The sequence below is a fragment of the Neolamprologus brichardi genome, chromosome 7 (genome assembly GCF_056152115.1).
Source record: "Neolamprologus brichardi isolate AB-2024 chromosome 7, ASM5615211v1, whole genome shotgun sequence".
Classification (NCBI taxonomy): domain Eukaryota; kingdom Metazoa; phylum Chordata; class Actinopteri; order Cichliformes; family Cichlidae; genus Neolamprologus; species Neolamprologus brichardi.
Genome location: NC_142110.1, coordinates 64,722,008 through 64,741,785, shown reverse-complemented (window position 1 = coordinate 64,741,785; position 19,778 = coordinate 64,722,008). Strand labels below are relative to the sequence as shown.

Sequence of the window (19,778 nt, the reverse complement as noted above, 5' to 3'; positions counted from 1 at the left end):
GGGATGTTTAAACATTGTAAGGCTGGTTTTAGTTTATTGCAATAAAACAAAGAGAGGCAACAACACTTGTTTGCCTTCCACATACATACAGACGCTTCATTTGAACGGTTTAAATGCTGTTTGGTTTCAATGTCAGTGTTCGTAAATCTTAAACAGCCACTCGGTTCTTCAGCTGTTAGCGATCAGCTGTAAATGGAAGCTAAATTCAAGGAATAAAGAAAGCATGTCAGCTTTTCAGTATGACCTAGAAACCCTTCAGGTGAAGGCGCTCTCAACAATGAATCATTTCTATTGAAGCTTCGATGATGGAAACTGCAATCCAGCTGACAGATGGAAAAAAAAATCTGTATGGTGTAATTGCGCTGATCATCTTGAGAGTTTACTTTGTTTTAAATCTCATCACAGCAGGACTCAAACATTCTCAGTGCATATTTACTCCCGTGTGGAGAGGGAATCGTGTCTACAGGGTCGGAAAAGAGAGGAATGTCATGTCTTGAAGTTTGAGCAGTGCACGTTGCTGAAGTTGTGTTTCAAGCATCCGTCAGCGTTTTCTTGTCCAGAACGATTTTCTCTCCCGGCTTGAACGCCGGCATCCCCGCATACGGGCAGCTGGCACATCGGAAAGCATCGCCAAGGTAACACTGCCACAAACAGAACAAAGATAATTATTATTTCTTTATTAGAACCAGAGGTGGGATGAGGAACCAATACAGGCTTCTGAAAGTATACACTCACACTTCCACAGGCTGATTTTGGCTGCTCAGTCTTCTGTTTTCCTTTACTCTCCTGCTCCAGGTCTTCAGCGAGCCCACACGTGCTACATAAACATACAGTACAGCATCACGTCACATGATGTCCTTCATGCTCATGCAAAAGTTTCAGATCGCTGCAAACTTCAGATTGCTCATAACACTGGATCTGTATGCTGTCAGTGAGAGCAGACGTCCCTAAGGCGGACATCTCAAACATAAATTTTATAAGTCATAAAGCTGAAAATGAGCATCAGCCCAAAAGTTGTGCATGGGTAAATCATGTAATATCTGGTTAAAAGTGCACTGACATTTCTGAAAGCTCGGATCTTGGTCTTAAATCTCTCTAAAAGATGTGAGATTTAAACAAAACCTCACCAGTTCTTGCAGGCTTTCTTCTTCTTGTTGGCTCCTTCTCCACAGCCCGGAGCTTTAAGAGAAGCTGGATCAGGTTTTTTCAAATCATCTTCATCCAGCAGAGCATCCGAGTCCATCAGATCCTACACGGAACATAAACACGAGGGACAAGAAAAACATCAGAAAGCATCAGTGTTGCATTACACCAGGTTTGAGCAAACTGCAGAAAAATCTACAACAAACTACATCGTGCTGAAATATATACATTTTTCTTTAAAAGAGGATTTCAGCCTGCCTAATAAACTGTCACGTGTGCGTGGTTCAGCGCTTCAGTCGGTGTACAAACTCACCACATCGTCATCGTTCATGTCGTTGGCTGACAGCATCCACATTTTCACCGTGTTGGGATCCAGAGCAGGTTTCTCTGCTGAAATCACACATTTTAACCAACATTAGCTTCACAGCACAGACAGTCTGAGCAGCTCACAGACTCACTCGTCACTTATAATGATGCAAATGCAGCATTGTTAAAAAAAATATAATTGGATTATTGTGTCTGTATAAAGAGTCGAGAAAGTCACTCGTCTTCTGTTGATAGTCTTTAAAATGTGAAATCTTTTTTTTTTAATGGGTCAGCAGATTCCTAACTTGACTGTTCTTGACTTCATAGTGGTACTTCATGTTTCTGCAGTTGGATTTTCTTTCATTTTAAACTGAGCAGAACTCAGAGCCATAATCATAGAGCTCACTCTTAACCGCCTAAGACCCGAACTCTTCCACGGCATGCATTTTTAATTTCTCTTTGATATTTAGGCATATTGGAGCCCGATAAATGTAAAAACAAAGAATTACCAGATTTTTTTTTTTTACCTTATTTTTGTTTTTAGGAAAAATCAGACCCACATATGAGGATATTCGTTTAAAATTTTGATAGAAGAGTAGCAGTATAATGTCCTCGTGAATGGATATCAGGCCCTTGAAGAGCAAAATTTAGTATTTTGGTCTAAATAACCCAAAATGTGATGTCCACATATGTGGACGCCAGGTCCTAGGAGGTTAAAGCACATTAAGAAAAACAAAAAAACCTACATACTGAGGTTATTTTGTTTATTAACATAAAGTATTCCTAATGCCCAGACAGTAACTTCTCCTTTATTAGAGTCATAAATCTGTCTAATCCTGCACCACAGGGCTCATCCCTATCATCATCAACTCAAACCTCTCTACAAACTAAAGGGAATCTGGCATCTGTAGCCTATTATATTAGATCACAGTTGACAGAGACGGTGAGCTGTGGATTCAGAGACAACAGGAGAAAGAACAAAGCGTACTTATGAAGCCTACCTGGCTTGGCTGGCTTTTTCCCAAACGACAGTTTGATCTGACTTGATGACCCCACCTCAAAGTCGGGTTTGGAGGCAGATACACGGACTCGAGACAGGGAGTCTCCTTGGTAACCAGAGGCTGCCCTGAGGGAGCTCAGCGCTTCGGGACTGAGCTCTGCTTTGCTGACCTGAATGACGAGACAGCAAACTGATATAAGCATCAGGGGCTGGATCCAGCCTTGTGAATACACCCACCTGGGAGCATTTTTATTTCCACCCGTGACGTGAAGACCCACAGAAATAACGTGTAGCAGCTAAATTCGCTGCTTAACTGGTGGACCCACAGTGAACTGAGGATTCCTCCATGTTCATACTAACACTCTGGGATGTGCAGGCACGGTGTCGGTGTAGCACTTTCCCTGTCCCTATTACACCGTTATTGGGCTGGGAAGAAAGTGGCAGTGTAGCGTTTTGCCCAAAGTTCATGTTTTTTTAATCTCAGCAAATTTAAAAAATAAATAAATTTTTAAAAAAAAGGTATGGTAAATGGCCTGTATTTGTATAGCGCTTTACTAGTCCCCAAGGACCACAAAGCGCTTTACACAACCAGTCATCCACCCATTCTCACACACATCTGTAGCCACAGCCACCCTGGGGCGCACTGACAGAGGCGAGGCTGCCGGACACTGGCGCCACCGGGCCCTCTGACCACCACCAGTAGGCAACAGGTGAAGTGTCTTGCCCAAGGACACAACGACCGAGACTGTCCAAGCCGGGGCTCGAACCGGCAACCTTCCGATTACAAGACGAACTCCCAACTCTTGAGCCACGATTCCCCCAGGTTTTAGGGAAAACCCTTGTGACATGTGCAGAGGAGGGATGGTGGATATATTGGACAAAGGATGTTGAATATGGACATGACAGAGGAGGATGGCAGGGATAGGATGCGATGGAGGCAGATGATGCTCCGTGTGAATGAGGAAGCAAAAATGACCATCAGGTCAAACTATTAACAATAATTAGACCTCCACAGTAAGGGGATTCTCAGAAGCCAGCAACTGAAAGACCCATACAAACTTCTTTCTTCCAATCATGTTCCTCACTGTTCAAGCAGCTGGAGACTCAAAATCTGTTTACAGAGACAAGCTTCCAGGAATTTACACCCAAAACTAACTTCACAACATGTCAAACCGGTGCCTCAAGTGCTCCGATCAGCTGGTCTAAGTGAAATAATGTCCTGAATATGCATGTTGCTGGAGTACACAGTTACAGATGTTGGGGAAAACATCCCTCTACTCCACAGTGTGAACTAGGGCTGTGCGATATGACCAAAATCTCATATCCCGATATAAGACATCTATCATCCCGATAACGATATAAATCACAAACATTTTAAATTTTCTGTAAATTCCGTGAATCTCAGGCAGCTCGACTTGCGTGAAGTGTTTTCAGCTGGGCGTCGTGTACCTGGAGTTATGACTTTTAGCCAATGCATGAAACGATACATTTTTAGATATAAGTTGTAACAGCCGCCGTTTTCTTTGTGAGTATTTATTACACGGCGTGCTGCGGGGAAAAGCCTGTCCTAACGTTCGAGTCTAAGGTTTATTTTTTAGCACCTGACGCCTCTTTTTTGCTTCTCATCCGTAAACTCTGCATACTCTTTCACGGGATTTCGTTTATTTTGAAAAGTCTCAACAGGATCTTGAGCTTTATTGTGAAAGGTTAACATGCAAAACAAACAAGCGGATGGCGAAGCCACGCCATTGTTTTGCCGCCGTGGTTGCTAACGGCAACGGGTAAAAACAGTCGCTTGTGCATCTGTAGTGTGGTCATATTAAATATAAGAGAAAGAGAGAACTTTAACAAATTAATGTAACCACTACAATCACCATCAAACGATGAAAAAATATTGCCGTAAACATTATATTTTGCCACACTACGAAACAAACGATTTTTATATCGTCACCCGATATATATCGTTATATCGAACAGCCCTAGTGTGAACTACTCACCTCTGTTACTGACATAAAGCCGGACAGCTTCAGAGCCGACACCAGCTTCTCAGCTGTCCTCACACTTTGTCCTTCTGATCCTGTAACACAGATATACTCAGCACATTAAAACACATCGACAGGATAAATACACCTAAACTGCTGTCGTTAATGCGTTTCCACTGTAACAGTGCACACTTAAGCCACTCTTGTATCACGTGTCAAACAACAGTGTCCTTCACTCTCATTCAAAGTCACGTCAGTCATGCTGCTGAAGTGAGATTAACTTGATACCTGAACACTTTGCATTGCCAGTGGTTACTATTTCACCTGTCATCCTTACAAGTCACCTGCCGGGACAGAGTAGCAGGCTCCAGAGAGCGGTCAGAGTAATAGTTTGTTGTTTGTTGTTAATGTTGATCAATGGTCACGAGAATTTGCATAATTATGATTAAGGAACTGCCCTCCCAGCCCATTGTTCCTTCAGTGGGCTGGTTTCAGTCATTATGCAAATGTTCTGTTTATAAGATTGGGAAAACCTGCAGTCAGCTGAGACTGAAGAAGTCACTTGGATGAGTGATGAAACATTTCTCCCACAAAACGCTACGTCCAGATGAACAGAATCAACTTTTGGAGAGGTTAGAGTAATGCTGGAGCTCCTTAAAATGACCCAGTTCCAGGGACACAGGAACCTTTTCACAGCTCTTATGACTGCAGGAATTAGGTACTAGGAGATTTCTTGGAACCCTGTTTTTGGGGTCTCTTAGGCAAAAATCTAGAAGCTCAAACAGGTTTACACACCAGATCACAGGGTCAAGAACACTCTGATCCAGACTCTCATGAGACTCCGTAACATCTCAGCATCCCTCAGGAGGAGCTGCTAAGTGGGACATCTGGAGTATCCTTTTTATCTTCCAGCAGCAAATGGATGAATGGACTACTGTCTCTTACCTGTAACTGGTTCATCAAGGACCAGCTGCCCTCCAGGTTTGAGCACTCTGGCTATCTCTGCTAGAGTCTCTGAAGTGTGGATGGAGGAGCTGTCAGCCAGAAGGCAAGAGAGCACCCAGTTGAAGGTGGAGGCCGCATGAGAGGCTGAGGAGAGCAGGAGACAATTAATGTGAAATACGCTATGTTCTGAACTGCAAACTAAAGTATTCCACAATGGAGCAGGGGTTCAAAGTGAGACGTAGGAGGTGGGTTAACCATAAGACCCAGTGTGCAGGTGCACTGGAAGAAAATGGATATTCTTTGTGGATTCAAGTTTCCTTTGTCTTAAAGTTCTGTCGACTCAGAAATATTCATTTGCAAGTTTCATTAATAAGCTCTTACAGGCAGATCTGTGTGCACCAGGTACATGAAGTGCATTTTAAATTCCCGCCACCTCAGAAAGCACCTCTCTTTAACAGCTGTTCTCCCGAGTAGTTAAGTAGCAGTTACGATAAGTACTGTAATTGTGACTATTTTTAGACATTTGCACACATGAACTCATGACAGAGATGCAGGGGAATTTAACGCGTGTTGATGATGACAGTCTACAGCTGCTGTTTCAGCAGTTTTCCTTGAGAGGTTAAGTCAGAGCATGTGTTAAAAAGAAATGATCAGGTGAACTCACACAGCAGCAGCCTCTCTATGTTCTCCACTGCCACTCTGCCATCCGGACCGACGACCGCTCCCAGCTCCTCTGCGTACTGCTTCAGGGCTGTAGGTGTTGAAGGCTGAGCCCACACCAGCACCACTTTGTCTCCTGCTCTGATGCCAAGGTCTGCCATGATTTCCTGGAGGAAGTGAACTCAAGTTTTTATACCTGAAAGTGGAGCATCAAAGTTTGTGTGTTTGAAGGTGTAGGTAATGACTACTTGATGAACCAGCCAGGCTGCAAGAAAGGCCAAATTGGCATGTCTGTAACATTAAGACACAACAGATTCATCCAGTGCTCAACTCGACTCTCACTTACACAGAGGTAAGGAAGCTTTAGGGGATCTGTCCTAGGCCGCATACCTCAAACCTGCACTGTGAAACATGTCGGAAATTTTTTGTATTGACTGTAACGTTTATTTTATTCATATCCTACAGAACATTTGAAGAACAGAAGCTGACCCAAAGTGCTTCAAAGATGGGCACAATATCATTCGAGATTTCCTAAAAACACAGTATCACTATACATGAAAGGCATGTTTTCTTACATTAACTAATTAGTTAAAGTAAAAATCACAGTAAAAATCAAACCTTCTGTTTGCAAAGGAGAGCCAATCAGGGGAAGGTTTAAGGAAATCTTAAATAAAGATAGATAAGGGGTATTTATATAAGTGTGAATCTTAATGTAAAGCTATTCTAATATAAACGTGGAAGTGCAAATGGGTGTAATAAAAAGCCTTTAACCCTCTGGGGTCCAGGTTATAATTGGCCATTTTTGGCTACTTTTGAATTTACCACTATATTTCACCTTTAAAATATGTTTTTCTTGCCTTGTTTGGTATCATTATTTTCAGCACAACCTCAAATATCTGATATCTGATCTATTTTGGTATACTATATTAGCACAGTTGATTTAAATTCAGACAAAAAATTCAAAATCCGAGTAGAAAAAATTTATATTTTTTACTGTAAAACCCACAAACGTGTTTAACAAATCATTTTCATAACTTGAATTGCAAATAGAAATTGTACATTTCTTAAAAAATTATGCACAAGTTTTGCAAACAACAAAGTTCTATGGTACTATTTATCTAAAAATGCAGCCAAGGCCTCAGGCGGTTTTTATATAACAATTTAAATCTATTTACAGAACAATCAGGTGTGCTGCATCAAATAAGAAGGCACACAAATTATTTGTGCCAGTCCAAAAAATGTAGTTTGTGTTCAGTATAAGACAGAGGAGAACACCACAGGCCTAAACCCAGCAGGTCTGACAACAGGTGGTGTATCAGTCCAGTTTTCCATGCGGGAACAGCGTTTACACTGGAATCTGCCTTTGACGGCTTTTTTTTGGAGAAAATATGAAATTCAGCAGTATAACTGACACATAATACAAAACAATAACTACACAACAAACTAACTATAGCCTCCAAACACGCTAAACGTCACTAATGTCTGACATATGAAAACTCGCGCTCTCTCTGTCTTTCGCTCGCCCGCTTTCCGTCGCGGGTGTCCGTGTCACTCCTGAAAACTGCCCCTTCTCCCTAAACAACCAAATATCACATGTTGCTATATAATTTTTTTGATTGGCTAACATGGTAAAATCTAAGACCAATTGGGAAGGGGTGTTTTTTCTGGGTTTTTTTTTTTTCAGAAAAAACATCACGGGTATTTTTTTTAATACACGGCGACCCCAGACGGTTAAGATCCAATCAGAGCCAAATTACAAAATGTTATTCTAATGTTATCGTATAAAGGTCTAGAAGGTTCCCTGTCGCTCTGTAAGTGACAGTGAAGAGATGTGTTTAAAGTCTGCAAAACAGAAAACCGCTTACGTGATATACCAATAATTAGAGGTTTGTTCTTGACTCCGGTGTTTCAGGAGCTCCGAGGAGCAAACAGCGTGACGCAGCACCGGCAGGTGCCCGTAATCAGCTCCTAATGACGGCGTGAACACCAAGCAGCTCCCGGTACACGGCTACCCGCAGTATCAAAGGCTTAACGTTTGTCTACTGCTCTCCTTAAAGGCCTCTGGTGGCAGAATTAACTAAAGAAACAAAACGTAAACCGAGCCTACACGATGACTTGCCTGCTGTCCTGATGGCAGTTAAACTCAGCTACAATTACGTCAGAGCGTGTTTCCGGTTCCTATTTTCAAAGTAAAGAATTTGAGCCTGGCCCACAGGCGGTGTGAAGGTTCTTCATATATTTTGATTACTTGACTTTATATGAATTAATTTAGGCGCAATAGGTTTATGCTTACCTAATACAGGATAATCCAAAATATATTTTTCAAATCTTTTCATGGAAAAGTTTTTAACTATTACATTTATTAAAATTACTTCTTTTTTTTTTTTTGCATAATTCGATGGTCTTAGTTTTATTGTAATTTACAGGCGTGATTGAGTTTAAATGTATAAACACTGAAAAAGAGTGTTCGTGTTTGGGAAATTAAATGCTCTATATGTAAATTTTAGCTACAATAATGGCCAAGTTTATGATTACTGGGACACAGACATGAAAAACACACACACACAAACATACACACCTAATTCAGGCGTTTTATTTTGAAATGCTCTGACTAGATTTCCGCTGTGGGAGCCAGTCGCGCTGTGGTGACGCCGCTGTGAGCAGCTGATATGGCAGCGTTGCTAAGAGGTCTGCGGGCTGGAAGGGCACTCCGTGGCCTGAGCAGCGGTAAGAAGGGGTCACCGCTGGTTTTGTGACTATACCGGAGAGCCGGGACACGTTTTCCAGAACGCGTGTCTGTGTCTGCGTTATCAGCGCCTTTAGAACGAGCGTTTTATTAGCGTTAGCTGATCGCGCCAAAGGTGACCATGAAGGACGATATCAGCTACAGGGAACTGAGTGTAGCTCCAAAAACGGGGCTATTAGGAGGTTTGTAGTGTCCGGGTTGGCTCTGCAGGGCAGACTTCACAGGTGACTGCAGGGTAAACAGGTTCCTACACCGGGAGGGGGCGTGCTGTCTGCAGTTATACAAGCTGTCTGAGCGTTTCTAATGAAACCCCTAATTATAGCTCCCTTTTCCTCTATCATTGCAAGTTCTGTGAAACACACACGTGCAGTCTCCTATCGGAGTGTATTTACGGTAAAGCTTCAGTATTTGTTGATTAGAGTTTGCAAAAAATGTACCAAACCGCACATTTTCCACTGAAATACACACTTAAACTATGAAAGCTATCAATCGTTTGATACCTAAACAGCCTAATTTATACTGAGTTAGTATAACAAATCAATTTTAAAATGCTCCCGTTGGAATACTTTGGGGTATTTTTTATAATTTGCCCACATTTTATTGGAATGATTTGATAGAAAATATATAGAATATATATAATAGTTAATGAATAAACAAATAAAGCTAAGTCAATATGTCCTATACTGACAGGTCACTTTATTAGGTACTAGCACTGTGCTAGACCCCCTTTCTCCTTCAGAGGTGCTTTAATTCTTCATGGCTCAGATTCAGCAAGGTGCTGGAAACTTTCCTCTGAGATTTTGGTCCATGTTGACATGAATGCATCACACCGAGACTATAGATTTATCAGCTACACATTTATGAATGTGTTCTACAACATCCCAAAGGACTGGTGACTGGAGGCCATTTGAGTACAGTGAACTCAAGAAACCAGTTTGAGATGATGTGACGTGTTTATCCTGCTGGAAGCAGCCATCGGAAGATGGTCATAAGGAGATGGAGATGGTCAGCAACAATACTCAGATAGGCTGTGGTGTTTGAATGGTGTTCAGCTGGTTTCAAGAAGCGTGCCAGGGAAATTCCCCCACCTTATTAAACCACCACCAGCCTGAACTGTTGAGACGAGGATCGACAGTCATCAGACCAGGCAACATTTTTCCAGTGTTGTGCATTCAGAGATGTTCTTCTGCTTTTCACTGGATATTTTCTCTTTTCAGACCGTTCTCTGTAAACTAGAGATGGTTGTGTGGGGAAATTCCCAGCAGGTCATCAGTTTCTGAAATATTCTCTCACAACAACCATGGCGCTTTCAAAGTCATTTTTCCTCCCATTCTGATGCTCAGTTTAAACTTCAGCAGGTCATCTTGACCATGTCTATATGCCAGCATGCACTGAATAGCTGACACATGATTGGCTGATTAGATATTTGCCTTAACAAGCAGCTGATGTAGTGACCAATGAGTGTAGCATAACAAGTATTTAGTGCAGCATTCTCACCAATATTTCTCTTAAGTGTAACAGATGGGGAAATAAAGTCATACCATGTGATAAACTGTACAGGTTTCACTGAGCTTGAGTTTAATGTAAATGTGAGACTTTGTACTGTGGTTTGTCACATTTAATCCTTTTTCTAAAAGTTTGGTAAAAGTGTGAACAACAACAGCACACACTGGGAGGAAAGTGACAGGCGATAGAGATTCGATACAGCACGATTATTACGAGAAATAAACAAGTACACCGTATTAAAAATGAATCTGTGGAAGTAAATCCATATATTTGTATGCTCCAGTGGTGGCTGCACCAACAGCAACAAACCCTCAGTGCGGCAGTCTGAGACGAGGCTTCCACTGTGCAGGGCTGAGGCTTCAGGATGAGTCCAAATTTGACAAGCCTCCCTCCTCAACCACCTACCATGAGCACTACCAGGCTCGCTCAGCTGAACAGGACACGGCGGCTTCTGCTTCCGATCCGGCAGCCGACCAGTCTACCGATCCAAACACCAGGTCAGTAATCATTACATTAGTCACTCCTGTCATTCAACAGGGATTTTACAAGATGCTTTCTGATGTGGGAGAGCTACACTTGGTCTCACATTGCCGTTTGTCTTCGTGAAGTTACCAGGATCAGAGCGGGGAGCAAGATGAGGAGTATGAAACAGAGGAGCAGCTTCAGGCTCGAATCCTGACTGCCGCTCTGGAGTTTGTTCCTCTGCACGGCTGGTCGATGGAAGCTATCGCAGCTGGTGCTGAGGTGAGAGAGTAGTTCAAAGACTTTATCGTGTAGCCCTGTGTTCGTATGTAAGCTGCACCGTTAACGCTGTGGTTGTTGTGTCTGTACCAGAGTCTGGGTTTGTCGTCTGCTTCCACCGGTATGTTCGAGAAAGGATCCGGAGACCTGGTCCTACATTTCATCGCTCAGTGCAATGCGCAGCTGACGGAGATCCTGGCTGAACAGCACACTCAGGTCCAGCTGGGCCAGGCTGAGTATGTATACACAGCAGCTCACTTTGCAGTTCAGCTAGACTATATTGTCACAAGTATTTGCTCTCTGCCTTCACAAACATATGCACTTGATCATGACATTATCTAAAACCTTTTGGTGTGTTGAAGCATTAAGAGTTCCTTTCACTGGAACTAAGAGGCCGAGCCCAATTCCTGAAAAACATTCCCACACTATAATCCCTCCTACACCAAACTTTACACTTTGCCGGTTGCCAGGACAGCGGTACTTGTCAGTCTGCACTGTGCTAACCCAGACTCATCCATCCGATTGCTAGACATGTAATTCATCCCTCCAGAGAACACGTTTGAACTGCTCGAGAGTCCAGTGCCGTTGTGCTTTACATCTGAATGCTTTGCATTGTGCTTGGTGATCTAACGCTTGGATGCAGCTGCTCGGCCATGGAAACATATTCAATAATGCTCTCTGTGCACTGTTCTTGAGCTAATCTAAAGGCCACATGAAGTTTGGAGGTTTGCAGTGACTGACAGCAGCCTACAGGCCTCTAGGGACTTGATTTTATTTATCTGTGGCCATGGAGGTGACTGGAACACCTGAATTCAATGATTTGGATGGATGAGTGAGTACTTTAGGGAAAACTGTGCAGGTTCAGCTTGAGCTCAGGTTTAATTCAGGTCAATTACTCACCTACGCTTTAGGCTGGAAAATAAAGCACTCAGCGGGACAGGTAATATGAAAAAATGTGAAAGATGTAAAGACAGATTTCTCTTGCAGACCAAAGAAGACTGCAGATTTTATAAGAGACGCTGTGGAGACCAGACTGCGCATGTACATCCCCTACATCGAAACATGGCCACAGGTACAGCATGGAACACTGAGAATACGAGCTTCTGAGTGTGTTCACAGGTCAGGAAGCTTTACTCGATATTGTCTTCTCAGGCGATGAGCCTACTGCTGCTTCCCCACAACATCCCCGACAGCCTGAAGCACCTCTCCACGCTGATGGACGACATCTGGTACTACGCCGGAGACCGATCCACAGACGTGAGTGGATCCTGTCACCCTTCTTCTTCTTCTTCTCCTCCTCATAGCTTCCTGTCCCCCTTTCATCACCACCCTCAAAATATCCGACCTGCCACCTCCCAGGTTACTGCCCCTATCGACACCTCACTTTGTCCTAGCTGGTACACTGAAAATACTTGTTTCTTATTGGCTGGCAGGTGCCACTTCAGCATTTATATAAAAACAGTGAATGATCGCTCCAGCCAGCAGATTATATCACAGATACTGTTTAACTAACAAAGAGAAAAAGAGGGCTAACGACTTTCTCATGAGTGATCGTTTTACATTTTTTTTATTGATACATTTGTAGTAATTGGTAATATTTGATTTGTTTCAGTAAAGGTGTAACCTCGGAAAACTATTGACACCTGCAGCCGTAACACAAACTCCAGTCGTGCTTAAATTTGCAGACAATGCATGCTCTCACACTGTGTGCAAGGACAAAATCACCACTATCACATACGTGTTGTCTAAGCTCTAGCTAACTAACCAGCCCCATGTTGGCTCTTGTTGTATTTACATTTAAGTTTGCATGTTGCGATAAAGCGGTGCAATCATTTTCCTGGCAAAATCTAAAGAAATGAGTGGCAGTTCAAGGCTTTTGCACAGCACTGTTTTCTGGTGCAGCTCTTCTTTAAAGCTGACCTTTTATGTGCCACTGCATCCGTTTCACTTACCTTACTTTTGAGTTTACCTTGAACTAAATGTGGACTAGGAGTAAAACTGCAGGACTCATTTCTGTTGTAGATGAATTGGTACACAAAGCGGGCGGCGCTGACGGGCATCTACAACACCACAGAGCTGGTGATGATTCAGGATTCCTCTCCAGACTTCCAGGACACCTGGGCCTTCCTCGATAACCGCATCCAAGATGTAGTCAACATGGCCACCACAGCCAAACAGGTAGAGAGTGAAACATTGTTAAAGACTCACTCCTGACTTCTTTTGAATGTTTTTGCAGAAGCACATCTTTAATCGCTTTGCAGCATCACCCAGCAACGATAATAACAAATAAATGACCTGAGATTTAGCGTTTTAAGAGAAATCATGTAAAAATGAGTCTTTATGTGACACCTGAACCTGTTCTTCAGCCATGTGTAAGCTGTATGTTCCACTTTGATGTGTAGGTGCAGTCAACAGGTGAAGCAGTGGTGCAGGGACTCATGGGAGCTGCTGTTACGGTGAGTCTTTTGTCTTATATTCACCATTTAAATTCACTCTTCTCATAACTTCTGCCACAGGATTAGCAGAGATACTTAAGTCTTCACGCTCTTCTTAGATCTGTGCTCTTAACTCTCACGTTCTTACCTCAGAAGCACATCACACTCTGTGTAATGCACTCATTTTGCACTGAGAAAGATTCATTCAGTTAGAATAAATGTCATAAATTTGAAGTACCATCTTACTAACATCCTGAGGTTTGACAGAATCTGCATTTTGAGGGAAACTGTGTTCATTAATGTCTGCACGCCTCTTTTTCACAGCTGAAGAACCTCACAGGATTGAACCAGAGAAGATGAAGCACTGATCCCGACCATCCACATGATGAGCAGAACTCTGAAATATTGGATTATGGCTGTTAATAAACAATAGAAGGAGCAAATTTGTTTCTGATCACCTGCAGAAACTCTCACCCACTGATCCTTTCACTCTCCTGCTCAGATCATTTTTTCCTTTGTACACAAGGACACAGATCTGTAATTTAGTTGTTGAATCAAGTGAAAGTTCAATAAAATAGTAATTGTATATTTAACTTTTTTTTTTTTTTTTTTGGTTTGTCTTCAGTTGTGAAATCAGTTTCCCACTAAAGAACTACGTTTCAGGTCAAAGTCACTATATTTTACTAGAGCGAAAACCCTGTGCCACCAGAATGATTTGAAATGTTCTGCAGTCAAAGTTTTGTATATAGAGACTTTAAAGTGTCTGATATGGGACGTTTGCATTAATTGTAATTGGTCTAACTGTATTACAATGACAAAGCAATTTTGAAACGTCATTACATTTCCTGTTAATGTCTTAGTTTGCCCACCAATCTAAACGCTTGAAATATTTGTTTTAGATTAATGTGAGACAATAAAGTTCTTGCCTGAAAACGAATATGCAGATAATGTTTGCGAGCAAGTCAAACTTGAGAGTTTGTGCTTTTGTTTTGAAAAGGGAGCTACCGTCGTCTGTAACCCGGTGGTTCAAAGAAGACCCGCCTTCGAGCCTCTTTTGACCCAATCACTGTACGCGTTTGCATCTCGAGGCCAATCAGCGTTTCGTAAATATTTCCGTGGAGGTCTTCAAGCAGAAGCAGCGGTAGTGTGAACTGTGTTGTTAGTGAAACGTCTAGTTTAGCTTCATTTAGCTTCAGTAATGCCGTATGCTAACCAGCCTACGGTAAAGATCACAGAGCTGACAGACGAAAATGTCAAGTTTGTCATCGAAAACACGGATTTGGCGTAAGTACGAGTATATTTTCCCTTGTGCAGTGTGTGAGGAGGACGAGGGCGGCCATTATTCTCAGCACCAAAACACACGCCGAGTAACAGTGTAAAGCTGCTTTCGTTTAACTCGTATAACTAATATTTAATGTACAATATAATTATTATTTAAGTGTATGTTAAGCTAGCTGAATGTGGAAGTAAACGCAGGTGCTTCACATTAGTTAGGTCATGTTTTTAAATGGGTCTTTAGTCTACTGTGAATGAATTACCATTTAGGACAAAGTTTCATATACAAATAACCAATAAGTAAATACATAGGCTGTAAAAATAAAGAAATATAAGTAGAATTCAAATGGGCTGGTTATTCCATTCGTTTTTTATATTTTCCAGCGTTGATTAAAATGTACATTTTTCTCTATTTAGCTTTTTTTTTTTTTAAATAAGGAAATGAAAATTTCTAAAGATTAAAGTATTTTCCTGCCTTTCCTTTGTTAGATTATCAGGTTTAACTGGCAGTCTAACAACACGCCAATTAAAGCTGAGGAAACTTCATTGGACACCATCTTAAAATTTAGTTTTCTTTGTCTTGCAATTCTGTAAAATGTGTTTTGTCTGATAATTAAAAGAAACATTTCATTGATTAGGCAATCAATCATTAAAAAAAATCAGCTGTTTCTCGCTAGAAGAATATTTCCTTTCTTTAATTAGTCTCCTGATTATTTTCTCACTTCAGTGACTGTTTGGCCACAGCAGATCAGCTTTCACTCTCTAACTTTGTCTCCATATTACTCAGTCTTCAATGTCCCTCATAATTCAAATCTAGCTATCCATCAATTCTAAGCCTGTCCATTACAGTCATTCCAGATAAAAATCTTAACGCCTCTGTGACATCACAACATGAAACATGTGGAGTGCAACTGTTTTTAATGTCTGAACAGTCCAAAATCTGAAAATACAGAGTTTGCTGATGTTATGACTAAGGAATGCCTCTTGATTTAAAAACAAAAAAAAAAAAAAACTTTGATCAGTAATCAGCATCAGTAATAGTTTGGTATTTTGCTAGTTGATTTATTAATCATCGTTCGTCACTGGAACCCCTTTTAAATGTTTGTATAATTCAGCCCTCTGTCGCAGATTTCAGGTGATCTTGGACTATTAGAACTCGTTCTGTGAAGCACACACCTGATAAAAACCTGAAAGCACAGTCTGGAGTTTAAGGGAGACTTTAACGGTGTGTTATTCATCTGAAACCATTTTTTTCTTCTTCTTTTTCAGGGTCGCAAACTCCCTCCGCCGTGTTTTTATGTCGGAGGTTCCTACAATAGGTACAGTAGCTTTTTGTGTGTGTGTGTGTCGTTGCTTAACATTGCTAAGTTTTGGTGAGGTCCTCTGTACAGTTATATAAGTAAGCAGTCAAGTCTCAGCTGCTGTTACGACATGGAGAGCAAAACAAAACGGATATTGTGTTGGATAAAGTTGTCTAGTAGAACTCTGGGGAAAGCGCTCAGTATCAAACCCACCTCAGCGAGCCTAAATGACTGACTTGCACTGCTTCATTTCCAGCCATCGACTGGATCCAGATCGACGCCAATTCGTCAGTACTGCACGATGAGTTTATCGCCCACAGAGTGGGTATGTATGAGAGCGTGTGTAATACCTCCGAGAGATCAAAGAAGGCTGCTGTAGTAACCTGAGTGTTTCCTGTATCTTCAGGGCTCATACCGCTCACCAGCGACGACATCGTGGACAAAATGCAGTATTCCAGGGTAAGCAGACATTTGTAGCACCGCCAACCACAGTTTCATTTTATCCTTGTTTCTCCAAGGTATTTTTAAAAGCTTATGTGTTGCCACGCTTGCTGTTCAGTGGACACCTCTCTCTTGTTTCCTGCAAAAACTCCTCCTGCCAGATTAGAGTGCCGTTCCTGCTCGTGAGACTCAGAGATGCTGTTCATAATTTTCAGACATTTATGGTTTCTACACATGATTTGTCAGCTGCCTGTGACAACATAAACAGACTCAGACTGGTCATTAACCTGATGGTTCCCTGGTGTGAACGATACATGATATCAGATTGTGAACAAAGCCAAGAACTTCCTAACTTTTGAATGCGGGCGCCGGCTTTAACACCACAACGTCAAATTCTCCTGCAGGACTGCACCTGTGAGGATTTCTGTCAGGAGTGCTCTGTGGAGCTCACCCTGGATGTTCGATGTAACGAGGACCAGACGCGTCACGTGACCTCGCGTGACCTGTTGTCTAACAACCCCAGAGTCATCCCGGTGAGGCTTTTCTCCTTTTTCTAGGATCGTTAGTTGACTGGAAGCAGAGGTGAAGTTGACCGTGGTGCATTGTGGTTTTCTAGGTGACTTCCAGAAGTCGAGACAACGATCCCAACGACTACGTCGAGCAAGATGGTAAAGCTGTATTCACGAGTACACACTGACTGCTGAGGTCTCTGTCTGGTGTCTGTTTTCACATCACTTCATAAATGTTTCTTGTGCTCTGATACCACGCAGACATTTTGCTGGTGAAGCTCCGTAAAGGTCAGGAACTTCGGCTCAGAGCTTACGCTAAGAAAGGTTTTGGGAAGGAACACGCCAAGTGGAACCCAACAGCGGGGGTCTCCTTCGAGTATGACCCCGACAATGCACTGAGACACACGGTTTATCCACGACCTGAGGAGTGGTAGGTTTTCCTCCCAGTTTGGCTCATCTAAAAACTACATAGTCAAAGAATAATTATCATAAAAATACTGACACCCAATGCACTGATTCCCAGGCCGAAGAGCGAGTACTCGGAGATTGAAGAGGACGAGTTTCAGGCCCCTTACGACCCCAACGGGAAACCGGAACGGTTAGCAAAGAGCTTCATGATGTTTTCTCATCTTTATTATTCTGCCCACTGGGAATTGCATTACCTGACGTTAGCCAGAAGGATCTAGGTCTGTTTTGATCCCTGAAACCAAACAAAAGTCTCCTGAATTATTTGAATCGAACATTCACACTAGTGTTTCCCACTGCATGAAAATGTCCTGCATGAAAATACAGAGCAGGAGTTGTTTTTAATGCTCATGCTGAGTTTGTGTTGTAGTCTGTGTCATGCTGGGAGTCATTTTGTTCATGTTAGTAATTGGTGTCCTGAGGCAAGCCTATGAGGAGTGCTGCATATTTCCACCCTAAATATGTCTGTGAAGGTTCTCAGTCATCCAGGTCATTGTAGTCAAAGGAGTTCGCAAAGAAAAGCGTCTGGACTTCTTTAAGTTACTTGAAGACATTTCACCTCTCATCCGAGAAGCTTCTTCATCTTTGAACAGAGGCGGTGGTTTACGACACCAACTCTCTGCCATCTATAATCCAGTTTTGAGTTCCCTCTCCAGACGCCTTAACGCCCACTCACATCCTGGGCCATCTGACCTCAGGAATTCACATGATAAGGTGGGGCCAGGTTTCACAATGAGCTCACCCGAAACTCTGGCTGATTGTGACCCACACCCAGTTTCACACCGTGGCTCAGGCGATTAGAGGATCATCAGGGGGTCCTTTTGTCCCTCTGTGGGGGGAAACTCCCACTAGGTTTAAATCTGGGACTCTCCACCATTTGACCTTAGAACTGAAGAAGCTTCTCGGATGAGAGGTGAAACGTCTTCAAGTAACTTAAAGAAGTCCAGACGCTTTTCTTTGCAAGCTCCTTTCACCCTAAATATTCACAAAGATATCAATACACAGGCTTTTGGAGATGGCCAGAATCTACTGTCAATAAAGAAGCATGAGATGGCTGTGATTGCTTACCTTTGGTCTACCAAAACGAGCTTGAAATGAACTCCAGACACAAGCAAAGATGAGCACGTTCAGTACTGTGCATGTGTTTTAGGCTCTGAATGCAATCCAGGAAGTTTCAGACTAAATTCTAAAGTTGAATGACTTTGACTTTTATAAGGAAACTTTGCACGCAGCTCGGCTCACGTTTCTCCCTGCACAGGTTCTATTACAACGTGGAGTCATGCGGCTCCCTGCGGCCAGAGACCATTGTCATGTCAGCGCTGGCTGTCCTGAAGAAGAAGCTGAGTGACCTCCAAACCCAGCTGAGCCACGAGATCCAGAACGACGTACTGATCATCAACTAAAGGACCTTCCTCCACACCAGCTTGAATGGCTTTGCTGTGTCCTCCCTGCAGGCTGGCAGGATCACTGAGATCTGATCCATTAAAATGTGGGTCGTGTTTTCTGGTCATAATAAATTAATTGAGTCTCAGTCACTAGAAATGTAAAATTCAATGAGTTTGCGAGATCATTGTTTAATTTGGAGTTTGACCCAAATGCATATTGATCTTTTTTGCTGTCAGTGTAACACTTTAAACTGTTATTTTTTCCTTAAATGTTCCTTTTTTAAATAAATATTTTCTAAAGGAAATTATCTTTTTTCATGAAGTGTCCTTATTTCAGTTTTTCTGGGCTCGTGATAACTAACCTGCATCTGCAGCCTGTGAATAAATATGTGGTTTTAATACCAGATTTAGCTGTTTTAAAAACTATATATTTTAATCAAGGTTAAATGTAATTAATTAGGTCTAAAGAGTCTTTGGGTGCTGAGTGGATGAAGGGAAAAACAACTTTTTTTCATATAAATTGCATCAATTATTTCCTCATCAGTAATGATCGAAATGAGCAGTTTCAGTATTAACAGTTACACATTCAGTTATCTGACTTAAAACAGTAATGTTTGGTTGGCAGGAGTTTTCTTCAAGTCATTTGGGAGAAAACTCATTTGGGAACCCTGATTTCTATTTCCCTGCTTTTTATTTTACACCTTTAAACTTAGATCAGTTCAAGGCTTTATTCCCAGACAAATCTTTGATTTTTATGCACAAAGTTAATCGTTTGTTTACAATCCCTTTATGGTACAAAAGAAATGAATGTTTTAAAGCGTAACAATTTCTGTAAACATTGTTTTATGTAAAATGTTTATCTTATGAATCTATTAATACTTTAAATCTGCTGTTGTGACATTTACTGTGTGCAAAATATGAATTGGATACTGGAGGAA

At 41.9% G+C, this 19,778-nt stretch overlaps 3 protein-coding genes across 5 annotated transcripts; 2 read left to right on the top strand and 1 right to left on the bottom strand.

Moving 5' to 3' along the window:
• Window positions 1–6: 6 nt before the first annotated feature.
• ciapin1 (cytokine induced apoptosis inhibitor 1) lies at window positions 7–8,211 on the bottom strand. Of its 3 annotated transcripts, none has more exons than XM_087844135.1 (9): window positions 8,156–8,211; window positions 6,041–6,203; window positions 5,377–5,520; window positions 4,447–4,526; window positions 2,451–2,619; window positions 1,457–1,533; window positions 1,128–1,249; window positions 736–817; window positions 7–641 (listed from the first exon to the last, which is right to left on the bottom strand). In XM_087844135.1, exons 2-9 carry the CDS (start codon window positions 6,195–6,197, stop codon window positions 531–533), a joined length of 942 nt encoding a protein of 313 aa, XP_087700261.1. In that variant the 5' UTR covers window positions 6,198–6,203; window positions 8,156–8,211; the 3' UTR covers window positions 7–530. The 3 variants fall into 3 exon arrangements, with proteins under 3 accessions (XP_087700261.1, XP_006809169.2, XP_087700260.1); XM_006809106.3 differs by having other exon boundaries at window positions 7,902–8,194; XM_087844134.1 differs by having other exon boundaries at window positions 7,911–8,194.
• Window positions 8,212–8,664: 453 nt separating this feature from the next.
• Window positions 8,665–14,057, top strand: coq9 (coenzyme Q9 homolog (S. cerevisiae)). The gene is made up of 9 exons (XM_006809098.3): window positions 8,665–8,763; window positions 10,572–10,785; window positions 10,897–11,032; window positions 11,123–11,265; window positions 12,017–12,101; window positions 12,182–12,286; window positions 13,052–13,207; window positions 13,432–13,485; window positions 13,789–14,057. Exons 1-9 carry the CDS (start codon window positions 8,706–8,708, stop codon window positions 13,822–13,824), a joined length of 987 nt encoding a protein of 328 aa, XP_006809161.2. The 5' UTR covers window positions 8,665–8,705; the 3' UTR covers window positions 13,825–14,057.
• Window positions 14,058–14,586: 529 nt separating this feature from the next.
• Window positions 14,587–19,148, top strand: polr2c (RNA polymerase II subunit C). The gene is made up of 9 exons (XM_087844543.1): window positions 14,587–14,748; window positions 16,009–16,058; window positions 16,297–16,365; window positions 16,447–16,499; window positions 16,886–17,014; window positions 17,098–17,149; window positions 17,252–17,420; window positions 17,514–17,588; window positions 18,714–19,148. Exons 1-9 carry the CDS (start codon window positions 14,663–14,665, stop codon window positions 18,856–18,858), a joined length of 828 nt encoding a protein of 275 aa, XP_087700669.1. The 5' UTR covers window positions 14,587–14,662; the 3' UTR covers window positions 18,859–19,148.
• Window positions 19,149–19,778: the final 630 nt, after the last annotated feature.

Coding starts and splice junctions, on each gene's coding strand:
- polr2c (XM_087844543.1), top strand. CDS start 14,663: ATGCCGTATGCTAACCAGCCTACGGTAAAGATCACAGAGCTGACAGAC. Junction 16,500..16,885: donor ACAAAATGCAGTATTCCAGG/GTAAGCAGACAT, acceptor ATTCTCCTGCAG/GACTGCACCTGTGAGGATTT. Junction 17,589..18,713: donor CCCAACGGGAAACCGGAACG/GTTAGCAAAGAG, acceptor CTCCCTGCACAG/GTTCTATTACAACGTGGAGT.
- coq9 (XM_006809098.3), top strand. CDS start 8,706: ATGGCAGCGTTGCTAAGAGGTCTGCGGGCTGGAAGGGCACTCCGTGGC. Junction 11,033..11,122: donor CTATCGCAGCTGGTGCTGAG/GTGAGAGAGTAG, acceptor TGTCTGTACCAG/AGTCTGGGTTTGTCGTCTGC. Junction 13,208..13,431: donor TGGCCACCACAGCCAAACAG/GTAGAGAGTGAA, acceptor TTTGATGTGTAG/GTGCAGTCAACAGGTGAAGC.
- ciapin1 (XM_087844135.1), bottom strand. CDS start 6,197: ATGGCAGACCTTGGCATCAGAGCAGGAGACAAAGTGGTGCTGGTGTGG. Junction 5,521..6,040: donor CATAGAGAGGCTGCTGCTGT/GTGAGTTCACCT, acceptor TGCTCTCCTCAG/CCTCTCATGCGGCCTCCACC. Junction 4,527..5,376: donor CCTTGATGAACCAGTTACAG/GTAAGAGACAGT, acceptor TCTGTGTTACAG/GATCAGAAGGACAAAGTGTG.